The 12,891-nt window shown below is 37.5% G+C and overlaps 1 protein-coding gene across 5 annotated transcripts in view; it reads right to left on the bottom strand.

The window, feature by feature from the left end:
• Positions 1 to 10,470: 10,470 nt before the first annotated feature.
• Positions 10,471 to 12,891, bottom strand: part of CYRIA (CYFIP related Rac1 interactor A) — a 56,096-nt gene continuing 53,675 nt past the window's right edge. For all 5 annotated transcript variants that reach the window (XM_056486633.1, XM_056486634.1, XM_056486637.1 and 2 more), the window contains one exon: positions 10,471 to 12,511. In XM_056486633.1, the coding sequence (XP_056342608.1) occupies positions 12,448 to 12,511 (64 nt within the window). In that variant the 3' untranslated portion in view covers positions 10,471 to 12,447. The remainder of the gene's footprint in view (positions 12,512 to 12,891) is intronic.

Genomic DNA, 12,891 nt, shown 5'->3' with positions numbered 1-12,891 from the left:
AGTATTCAGCCAGTGTCAGCTGTAACTCACCTACCCCTGCTTTACTCTACAGCCATACTGAGAACAACAAAAAAAAAACAAATAAAACCAACCAAGCAACCAAGCAACCAAGCAACCAAGCAACCAACCAATCACTCCTCCCTCCCAAAAAAAGGGGAAGAGATCATAAAATGGTAATACTTAAGTTTGCTGCCAAAATGTTGTTCTCAACAGTTTATGCTGAAAAGAGAGGAGTCTTTTCATCTCCAGATGAAAAGATCAAGCACTGATGGAAGTGAGATAAAGAATGGTTCACAAATTTTTGCTGTTGTTTATTAAATCTGTCATTATAACAATTAGATTTTCATTTATTCTTGTCTTACCTATTTTGACTATCTGCTGATTAAGATTATATAGCAGGAATAGGAGAGTGAGAGTAACATTTTACCCATATTCAATTATGCTACACTTCACCCTTCTCAGATTATATTAGTTATAATTCATGGCTTTCACAAACCACTCATAATTAAAGGGCAGTCAAATAAGGAAGGAAAAGAAATGTAATCTCTGACTCCAGGGTATTTATGCAAGCTCTGTTAACCCACTGATTAAATGATCTAGCCTTGCATAATTATGCCTGTTCTATGAACCGGTAAATAAAAGCAAAATGGTGGCTTTCCTAGTGACAGCCTGCACAAGGATATCTTATCTATTAATTTCTATTGAAGTTTTAAAATATTATTGTTAGAATGTTAGTATTTTGTCTTAACGTTCACAAAGTTCAGTCAGGATAAACTCTTACATTTAAAATCAATTATGGTGCTCCAGCAGGGTGCAAGAGATGACATCTAAGTGCTTCATATTTTAGTGCTTCATATGCATGAGAGTGGTTGTATTTCATCAGCTGGCTACATTTTTATATAAATATAGCCTAATAACTTAACATCACTTAATAATTAACCACTTAATTGGACAATTTCCTTAATACAAATGAACAGATTTTGGTGTTTTTTAAAGGAATAACTACACAAAAGGTAAAATGGAATACAAAGCATGTTGGATGAACCATTTTTTCCCCCACTGAACAGGTCTGCCTCCTTGAACCAGTTACCTGGAGTAAGATCCAAAGTATCTACACAAAAAGGCTACATCACTACTAATAAATTGAACTTGTGCAGTCTCTGGCCAGTGGGCTGACTTGCAGGATGTGGCTACAGCCGTGCCCTTATTCTGCCTCTGCCTCCAGAACAACCTGTCCCAACTGAGAGAGCAAAGGCTCGAGCTGTTCATAGACCTGTGTGGGTTCTTGGGGCACAGGGTGGGACTGCAGCATGGTGAAGAGGCTCTCAGTCCTCACTCTATGCCCTGTACAGCTGGAGTGTCTGTGCTCCACAAAGGGGGTTTATTTACCCTCTGACAGATTTATCTAGAACACATTGCTTCAGCTGCTTACAGCCCATCTGTGTAGGGTAGTATCAAAAGCCTCATGGAGGCAAATTAACTTGATATTGCTGCTTTTTCTGTGCTGCTTCCTTCTCTTGAGGAAACTCTACTGCTTTGACATGGTCTGGCATGGTCTGTTATCTGTGCAGGCTTATTTTCACTCCCCTACCTGATTACTCAGGGCAGGCACATGACTCACCTCCCCTTTGGAAGTAACTACACTCTGTGCTAACCCACCCAGTTCATCAAATTCCTTATGATGAAGTTCATCAGCTCCAACCTGTTCTAAAATATTGCAATTAGCTAAGGCTGGTAAGCACAGAATCAGTATTTAAGGATATCATTTGCAGTATATGAGATCAGCTCAGCTGGTCAGTGCAGGGTTTTAATAATGCCAAGATTGTGGGTTTGATACCCATATGGGCCATTCACTTTAGAGTTGGACTTGATGATCCTTGTGGGGCCCTTCCACCTCCAAGTATTCTGTGATTCTGTGATATCTCCTACTTGCTTGTGGGATAATGGTGAATAAACACTGGCTAATGGACTGAGCAGCAAGTAACACTTCAAAGCTCTTCTGTTACCAGGGTTCTGTTTTCTCATCTCAGTTTTGTGCCACTGAAAGCATAATTCCTGTCCTTTCTCCATCCATTTTATTGCTTCCACATCTTTAAAATTTTATGTTGAGAAAGTTTCTTTCTCTATAAATATCTCCACTACTATCAATGTAGAAGTAGAGTACCTCTACCAAGTCAATGCTTATAGGAAACAGTCTCTGTTTTTAAGCATTCCAAAAAGCTGAACTGCTCTGCAATGTCTCAAGTTGACTGCCTAGTTCTGGAGGCTTTTTGTGCATCTTAAATGTTTCCAGGTCTCCCTGTCCATGGTTGTTTGTATTCACCTCTCACATTCTGATTTCACTGTTTAAAGGGCAAGGTAAGTTTACTGAATGGAAAGACCTTGGAGTCTACAATATCAAACAGCAGAGTGACCTCAAAGAAAAACATATTTCATTAAAAGAAAAAAGAGTTTCCCTGCAAATCCAGCTTGTTTTACCCACCCAGATCTGCCTTTCTGCTGCCTCTGTGGTGACACATGTTTTATATGAATCTATATTAAGATGAATTTTAACCTACAAATAACTAGATACAGCTATGCAGTAGGAGGGAATTCCTACAAGATGATGTAAAGTTTTTTAAGCAGTAAAATTAAAAATAGCACGTAAAACCTGACCAGTAGATTTGGATTTGAACCAAGGCAACACATTTGGGAAACATTATCAAGTTTATCAGGGGTAACATATCACAGAAAATCTGCTTCTGTTTATATGCCATTTATTATTCATTTTTGACATTTCCCTTTTTTCTTCAACCTTTTTTACCCCTGAGCAAATATATGTTAGACTTAACTGAAATGTGAGATAACGGACCAGCCTCTTAGTTTTCTTTCCCTATAAGACAAAAGCAGATCTGAGAAAAAGTAAAATAAAAAAGTTCTATGAAATATAAGTACAGGAAAAAAAGTTGCCAGAGTAGGACTGGTAATAAGGAAGAAATCTGTCTCACAATGAAACCCCAGAAAAAATAAATGCTTAATAAGATTAAACTTGGGGCCAAATTCTGTCCTTCCCTATGCTGTGCTGCATTTCAAGATTATAAATAGCACATGAAAGCCTTTGCTTCATGTAACACACCACATGTGTGATAAAGGCTGTTTTTTATGTCTCCAACACTTATATTAATGGGGTTATACCAGCAGAGAGTTCTTTGCCCATGGCTGCCAGAATGTTTATAGTAATCAGGTCTAACTCAGGAAAAACACAAATAAATTTCACTCTGATTAAACAATCTAGTTCCTCAACTTTACTTAAAAAAATTCTCACTCATACCATCACAGTGAATTTGAGAATGAGCTGTATGTTTAGCTGCACCTGATCTGATCAAAACAAAGGTAATCATTAAAGTCAGCTCAAGTCTGGTCCAAAGTCAGACAAGATTCATGCAGTCTTTCTACTGAATGCAAGTTTAAGCTCAAATTTGAATTATTTTGTATTTTTTTTCCACCAGTGATTTGTAAATTTCTTCAGTGGATTCCAATGCAAAATATCAGTAATTTTTTGAAAGTTGTAATTGAATAGTGGTTTGTTCTGTTGCTGAGATCTCCAGCTGAGCTGAATGTTTACAATTCTTTTTTAGGATAAGGAAAACTTTTGGAGTGGTCTCAGGAGCAAATCTTACGTCTGTGTGCTTTAGAATCCACACTTAGACCTTGTTCTATCAGCAAACACTCCTTATATCTCAAAGAAAACAAACACAGTAATGGGCATAAAATGGGGAATATATTCGTTTTAAAAGGCAAGCAAACCCCCAGAATATAATAATATAAATAGGTATTATTTATTGCTTAGTTTTATTTTAGTAAATGCTGTGGTTTCTAGAATCTATGTGATGAAGAAGCTCTGTGATTGTATGAGCTGTTGCATACAGCTGCTGATGTAAATGCTTTGAGTATCTGTTGAATAGTTCCATTTGAACAATTACTTGTAATTGGAATTAAAAATTACTTGTAATTACAATTAAGATTCTTGTAATTAAGACATACAATGAGTGCAGAATTGCACCCAGACATTACTAAAGAACTGCTGGGTAACTCCCAACACTGTGGCAGAAGAAAAAGCTCGTGTTTTGGCAAATGTAAGGTAACATGTCTTAAAATGTGGTATTTAGAGGACATTTATTCTAAGTGGATACAGATGGAAGAGACCAGAGAGAGTAAGTCAAAGGAGTTCTTAGTAACCCAGTAAGGCTGAACTGCTGAACCCTATTGAGGAAATTAGCATTGCTGGTGATGCTGTCAGGTAGCTGAGTGCTACTAGACAGAGAAGATGATTTATAAGCACACATGAAGAAAAGCTACAACTTGTAAGAGTGAAGAAGTTTTGCTTGGCCTTTTGTAGGTTTATTTTCAGCTTGGCAATTTGAAAGCTAATGACTCAAACAGACTTTGAATCAGATCCTCAAAGATAAACTAAATTAGAATGAAAACCATGTCATTTATTTTATAATGCTGCTTGTGTTACCTCCCTCTTGCTGTGCAGAAATCCCAGAACAGGATAGCAACAGCTACTGCCCAAAGCAAAAACTTTCAGATACTGAGAACATTTAGATGCTTTGTTGTCTGTCCTGAAGATGATTGGTATTTCATCCAAGGTAATAACCCAGGATCTTCACAGGCAACAGTGGACAGGCAGAGAATGGCACTCATGGGAATCTCATGAGGTTCAACAAGACCAAGTGCTGGTGCTGCACCTGGACTGGGGGAACCCTCAGTACCACCCCTGGCTGGGGGATGAACAGATCCAGAGCAGCCCTGCCCAGAAGAGTTTGGGAGTGCTGTGGGTGAGAGCTGGACATGACCCAGCCATGTGCCCTCCCAGCCCAGAAAGCCAAAAGTGCCCTGGGCTGCATCCAAAGCAGCGTGGGCAGCAGGGCAGGGAGGGGATTCTGCCCCTCTGCTCTGCCCTGCCCTGCTGAGACCCCACCTGCAGAGCTGCACCAGCTCTGGGTCCCAGCACAGGAGGGACATGGAGCTGTTGAGTGAGTCCAGAGATCACCAAGATGATCTGAGGGATGGAGCACCTCTTGTGAGAAAAGGCTGAGAGAGCTGGGATTGCTCAGCCTGGAAAAGAGAAGGCTTTGGAGTGACCTAAATGTGGCCTTTCAGCACCTGAAGGGAACCACCAAAATAGATGGAGAAAGACTTTTTACAAGAGCCTGAAGTGATAGGACAGGTGGGAATGGCTTCAGACTGAGAGTAGGCTTAGTTTTGGTATTAGGAAGAAATTCTTGAATGTGACAGTGGTGAGGCACTGGAACAGGTTGTCCAAAGAATCTGTAGATGCCCCATCCCTGGAAGTGTTCAGGGCCAGGTTGGATGGGGCTCTTGGCAACCTGGTCTTAGCAGGAGGTGTCCCTGTCCACTGCAGGGTGGTCAGAACTGGATGAACTTTAATGTCCTTTCCAAGACAAACTGCTCTGTGATTTCTGGGGACAATTTAGTCTAACACAAAGAACAAGGGTCTTTAGAGTCTTTGGAGGACTGCACATATGGCATAATTTGCTACCTCAAGTGTTTAAAACCTATGGCTGTTCCAAGTGCTCTGCCTTGAACTGTCACATGAATAAGTTTATAACACCTGTCACCTGTATTTTCAAGATATCTGTGTCAGGCAGGATAAAAAATTCTGTGCTTCAAACACCCTATCAGGTTAATATCTATATAACCAAAGCTGTGGAAGAATTGATCTACTTCAAATTGAGGCAAAAATACATTTTCTAATTTTGAAAAGAGAATTTAAAGAAAAAAAAAACCTGCCATTAAAAAGAAGGTGAGAGGATGCATTTTAGGAACTCTGATACCAGCATTATGACCATCAATTAGCTTCATTTTGCTCTTAAGATCAGGGAGGTAAATGACCTGATACTGCCAAGTTTAGAATGCTTTCATTTTTATGCTTTTTGACCCATAAAGTCAATAGAAGATGCACCAGAATTCTTCCAGCAGAAGTCTCCAATACAGTTGTGATACAACTGAATGAAAGCTCCAGGAGAATTGAGCTTTTCACACACGCACAAAACCCCAGCCTGACTTGGGCGAGGCCAAATCTCTGCTGTTTCCTGGGCCTTTTGTTTCACGTGGTAATGGCCCTACTAGTACCTGGCATGAAAAAAATCTCAATTAAATTGAAGCCTGTGTCTTTCAAAGCTAAAAATGTTTGCTTGTTAGAGTGACTAATTTTTATTAAGTATGGCATTTCGAATTGTGCTTGGGGTCAAAGACAAATGACTTTTTTTCTTCTAATTTAGTCAGTATGAAAAGGATTGAGGATTCTCTAATTTTCCAGATCAGTGTGTTGGGCACCTGTGTCAAGCTCTAATAAAATTGTTGTCTTTTCTCAGCTCAGTTACACTGCACCTCTTGATTTAAACTACTCATATACTCAGGCAATATCAGTAACAATAAACCCCCAGCTTCTATTTGAAAAAAAAACCAAACAAAATACAAAAATATTGTTACTTGTTTGAAAAGTAATCTGTCTCAGAAGTAATATTTTTCAGCAAAATAATTTAAAGTAATTTTCATGTCTCATGCATTTACTTTTGCTGAATCTATTTAATGTAACCTTGTATTATTTTAAACTCTGGTCAATTATACAGCAAATGACAAGAAAGAAAAAAAAGGTTTTATCTGTGTATCTCAAATTAATTACAGTTTTACAACATATAATCAGAACAGTGGGTCTCAATGTGAATCTGAAACCACTGAACAAAAGGAATCTTAAGCTTCAAATTTAATAAAGCAAATGTCAATCTGACAGTCTGTGTAAAACAAATGTGGCATTCACTTTGTAGTTTCAAAACACAGCTGCAAACACAGCGACTAAGTGGTTACAAAAAAACCCCTCATTGTATCATAGATATTATTATGAATGTATACCTGAATATGGGGAATTCAAAATTAATCAGAACAAATATGTTCATATAATTTGATACACAACAAAAAAAAAATCTCCACATAATTTAAATCCTTTAATTAGGCTGGCTATATACCACAACTTTTCTTTCCCCAAACTAAAAATTACCATGTAATAGAGATGTAATACCTTCCTCAGTTTTATATTGATATATTCAGTATCTCAGCAACTAGGACCACATTTACTTGTTCAGTAAGTTCATCTAAGAAACCAAATTCAACTCCTCTGTAAAGCATCTTGTTTGGGAAGGTTTCTATTAAAGAGCCTTTGAGCTCTGATGCTGCACGTTATTTAAGCCTAAGTTTAACAATGAAAGTGCCTGTAGTTAACAACAGCCTTGTATGCAATACAGAAAAATCCATCAAACAAAACCAAAACCAAACAAAAAGAAAAGAAAAATAAAACAATCTCCACCTTATGTGAAATGGATCCTCACAGAACGAGAATTATCACAAGCTGCAATACCACCTTTGATCCAAGCCACATACAAATATTCTAACCTTTAAGTTCTGGGAGCAATTTTAAAATGTCAAGAGGTATGTCAAGTTCTTAATACTCAAGTCTACATATTTAATTGTCAACAGCCAAAATACCCAGGACATGAGAGTTATATTAATTCCAGCTTGACCGCAAATTAACATGTGTTACAAAATAATGATGTTTCTTCCTCTTAAACTAGGGAATAGTACTTGGTTGGCCTGCATTTTAACTATATACTTCTTTTCTAGAACACCTACTACATTGTTCATTTTAGCTTTATTTTCAAAGCAGTCAAGCACAGGAGATCTCTACAAGATTATCATGTTACGCCATTGATCCTCACGAGAAGACTCAATTTGCTCAGTAATAAGCAACCTGGGTCAAAGGCTACGACTGAGAAAAGACAAAGAGCATTGTTTACACCTGTGTCAATCAGAAACAGCTCTACTGAAGTCCATTGAGTTATATTTGACTCAAATACGTATGAAAAATTTCTGTATTTGCTGAATCTGGATTATGTGGCAGTCAGGAATTCACCTTTATTAGTCTGTAGCAGGAAGCATTACAGACTGCTAAATTAAAATATTAGTTTGCTATACTGGCTTTTTAACCAAAACTGGGTTTTATTTTCTTATTAGCAATTCAAATTCATGTCACTGCTTCAGCCTGCTCAGTTGCACTACATTAACTAGTTTGCTTCATAGTATGAAGCAACATTCTGTAATTTTGGATAAGAGAACTCTTCTGAGGCAAGGAAACATTAATTAGTGTCCTACATTTTAAAGAACAAGAACCAAAACCCCACCTCTTCCAACCATTTGGAACTACAAGCAAATTTTTGAATATGCAAGATTTTGTATTTCTTAAATTTTGATGTTCACAGAACTACACACTCCCAACAGTCCGAAAACATTAAAAGTGTATTTCTGACTACACAAAACCAAGATGATTTACAAAAAAGGATTTAACTTGGGAATTTTAATTTAGCTTGTTCAGGAATCTGGTGGGAAGCATTGCATGGAATACAGCCCCAGAGAGATTTGTCCAGGAGAGCTGGCTTACTTTCCAAGATTAAGAAAGGTCTTTCCTGACAAACATGAAATCAAGGAAAGATGGCATGGTTGGACTTGGGAAAGCCAAGGCCCTTCTGAACTGAAATTTGGTGAAAGACACGAAGATCAATAAAAATTGGATTCTATAGGTATATTAGCAGCAACAGGAAAGCTATGGAAACATCTGCCTGCAGCTAAATGGGCTATGGGACCTGTGACAAAGAATTCAGAAAACATGAAGGAATTCAGTGTCCACTTTGTCTGTCTTTTAATGGTAGGATTTGCCTTCAGGAATCCCAGGCCCCCAAAATCAGAAAGTTTGGAACAAGAAAGACAACTCTGGGCAGATCAGGGATCAGGGTGGGAACACTTAAACAAGCTGGACCTACAGAATCAGTGGGGCCTGATGGGATGCACCACAAATGTGGAGTGAGCTGGCCAATGCCTTGTTTATCTTGACCTTTGCAAGGCTTCTGGCACTGTAACTTCCTCATAGGCAAACTGGTGAACTCTGGATGAGACAAACTGGCAGTGGGGTATACTGAGCACTGGCTGCACTCTAAGCTCAAAGGGGATGTCATCAGCAGCACAAAATGCCTCTTGAGGACAGTCACTAGTGGTGTTCCCCTGTGGTTGGTACTGGGATCAATACTATTTAACACCTTCATAAATGACCCAGAGGGTGGGGCAGAAGGCACCCTCAGGAATTTTGCAGATGATACAAAACTGGGAGGACCTGTTGATTCACCAGATGGTTGTGCTGCCTTTCAGAGGGAGAATGACAGACAGGGAATTGGACATCTGTACTGCTTTGGTTCAGATGTGGCATGAAAAAGTGATGCACCATTTCCCAAATGGGAATCTACTGAATGACACTGTCTTGTCATAGGAATATATTGATTACACTAAACTTCTCAAGAAATAGATGGGGAAGAGGGAGGACAGATAATCTCATATGAAGAATTTATGTCCTACATTGTTCAATTCAGAATAAATGTAAGACAAACATTCTCCAGTTCAGATTTAGCTGAAATACAACAGAGAATGCAATGCAGAGAGGACTTCTTGCTGGTTTGTAAATTTTACTAGACTTGGAAAATGTAAGATCATTTATCTGAGTGATGTGGTCTACCAGAGACCAGTTAAATGCAATCTCAGAAGCTATCTTTCATGACAGCCACTTAGTAGCAGCAGAAAGCTTACAAGTCATAAATTATATTTCAAATACATTCTATTGTTCAGAGTGCCAAATCTTAGTCTTTCAAATTCATACAACCCTAAAATAGTATTTCCTTTCACCACACAATTTTTAGGGCTCTTCTGAATCAAACTATTCACACTCATTTATGAGCATTCTGAAGTGCTGTCATTATGAGGCTTAAATATTTATCATACCACAAACATATACTCTTACATAACGATGAGACAAAATAAGAAGAAGCACTGACAAAACTGAGATCAATAAATTTGGCCATTAGTCTATACAGCTCTTCTTCCAAAAGCTATTAATTTGAATTTATCTCACAATTAAATGAATAATCCTCTGGTGACCTTATTGATTTTGAACTCAACCTGAGATAGCCCCCATAGGTCAGGATGACTAGTGTGAAGATATAAAAGAGAAGGGAATCATGCCCTTAACAATTTCCCCTGGTGATGATGACAAACAAATGATAATTAATATATGTCAGAAAAAATACAAGATTTTTAAAGTGATATGAGGTTATACTGTTGTAGCATACAAGTGAAACAAGTGCTTTTAAAATAAACTACAAACTGGACACATAAAGGTGAGCCTGCTATATGACCCAAACCTTTAAATGAGGTATTTCTCAACCTGTTTATGTTGTCACTAAATATAGGGAGTCCCAAACCTTACTGTACCAAATTTTTTATTATTTGAAACAAACTTCTGTACAAAAACATCGAAGCAGGCAAAGCAATCCCGTGACTTCAGCAAACATCACATGACAACTCACAGAATGCTTTAAGGTTTACATTTTTATTATACAAGTGACAAATAGATTTTAATTTGGGCTACTTGAAGACTTCATTGTTTGACAAAAAAATTGCAGGTAAGCATATATTAACTTCAGTTACCAAAGCTCAACAGAATGGCCTGTCATCCACCTAATTTACCTAACTGGAAGTAACTATGAACAAAGCAGGATTTTCCCTAACATACATTTTTAAATGTCTCCCCATTAAAAATGGAGCCTGTAAACAGTGGATTTACTACTGTGAAAAAAGTGTGGTCATTGCTTTCAGAAAAAGAAAAGGATCTAATGTGAGCTCTCTCTCCCCAACAACAACATGGCAACAGGCTGCTGCCCCTGCAGTGACATGAATGCTGGAGTTGTGCTGCTGTCCAGTCTCAGGACATGCATTGACATTGGACCTGTGGGCTCTGGCCAGGTCTAACAAACCTCACAGGGGCTGCTCTGCTCAGAAATTAGCTCTCAAGTCAGAGAACTTGCGACATTAATACTGTTTAAGGACTGAGTTCAATCACACAGTTTGTCACTGTGCAGCCGAGTTCCAGCAGACCAAATGCATCTTCAAAGTCTTAAGGTAATATTTTTAGAAGAGATGTGCATGAAAATTCCAGTGAAAGCACACAAACCCTGATTTATCTATATGGAAATAAGCAAATACAAATCTGAATCTGTGCACAAGCACTGGAGTTTCCACACATACATGCAAGTAAAGTACACAAAACCAAACACATTTTCAGAACGTGATCTCTGCAAGAATATGTACAGCAACTGCAGACCACCCAGGAGACACACTTAACAGAGCATGAGCACTTCGCTGCTTTTGGCAAAGTATTTCTATTTCATTAACTGAAAATTTACCAGAAAGTAAGAACAAACAACTCAGCAAGGAACTTAACTTCTTGAAGTATCAATCACATCTCAAAAGCCAGTGAAGAGCAGTCAGCTGATAAATATTTCTGTGTTGACTCTGAATCACCTAATGAATGACAGTATCAGGAACTTAATGTTGAGCTCCTAAGAACAGATCAGATTAAATTTAAACCATCCCTAGTCTGATGCAGCCAATTTTACACTAGGGAAGTTTGCTACAGAAGACTGTACTAGTTTAGATGAGCCAAAAAAATGACTTACTGGCTAGAGCTGTCTGGTAGTTAATGCTCACTGTGATATATTTACACTGACAAACCTTTTCCAGTTAAGTCAAGGCATTATTATTTCCCCTTTCCTTTCTAAGTTTAATAAAATTATGCAGAGTTTTCAAAATCTATCAATGATCTTTTAGTATAGTTTCTGTTTATTTATACTGTATCTGAGACAGGGTATTAATTTCCTCAGTTGTTGAAAGGTATAGGTTATACTTCAGTAAAAAGGTAAAATTACCTCTTTGAAATACATTTTTGGATGCAAGACAGCACATGACCCTAAAAATTAGGTGGATCTCCACTTATAACTGGAAAGACAATCCATTTATGAGAGTGATGAACATTCAGGTATTCTCTTATTCTTAGTAGTTTGACAAGACCCTAAAAGTGACCAAAAAACTGTGCACATGTTCTTTGAAATATAACAAATGAATTTTGCTTTCTCTTATATTAACTTTCTTCTTCTTTAAAGTTCCTTTTCTGCGGTACCTTTGACATTTCGGTTTGATTTCCATTTTTGTCTTCACTACTGCTTACTTCTCTGATAGAGAAGGTGTTTAAGGATTAAAATGCACAGATAAACTGTCATAACTGAAGTATCTAAGTAAAAAAGTATTTTAAAAGTCAAAAGATAAAGGCTAGAATAAAAACTTAGGTTGCACTATATAAAGTCAGTCAGGTTATGAACAGATTCATATATTTTAGCAATGTGAAGAAAATGGTTATGTAAATACACACAAGTATTAACATCAAACTGTATTAAATTATGTAAACATACACATCTTCTGTGATCAATACAAACATCTACTTGTCTCTGGATACTACTGCAGCATAGCTCGAATTTGTTTTGAAGTAGATTCATCATTCAGGTGTTTTGTAGTGAACCTAGAAATTACAAGTTAAAACAGTAATTTATAAATGAACAGAGATAGGGAATGTCTGAACACTTGAGCCTGTTTTTAAAATCAGAACAGTTCAGTTACACAAAGGAGGAATTTACATGTTCCTCTACTGATCACTGGAATTCAACTGGTAAGAATCTGGTGTTCTTTATCTTCTAAATACCCTATGCAATAAATTATTCCCTGCTAAAAGGTGGAGAACTGCAGCTAAATCCTGTTTGGTATCTGTCTATGACATTGTCATAATCCTGGGTCAAAATTATCTCTCATTTTTTCTAGTTAAAAGCCTCAAGAGAAGCAAAATCATGAAAAGATGTAAGAAATACGGTAAACACTAAAATAACTTAGGAAGCTAGACTGAAT

The sequence above is a fragment of the Oenanthe melanoleuca genome, chromosome 3, assembly GCF_029582105.1.
Source record: "Oenanthe melanoleuca isolate GR-GAL-2019-014 chromosome 3, OMel1.0, whole genome shotgun sequence".
Classification (NCBI taxonomy): Eukaryota; Metazoa; Chordata; class Aves; order Passeriformes; family Muscicapidae; genus Oenanthe; species Oenanthe melanoleuca.
This window is presented reverse-complemented; position numbering and strand designations above follow the sequence as displayed.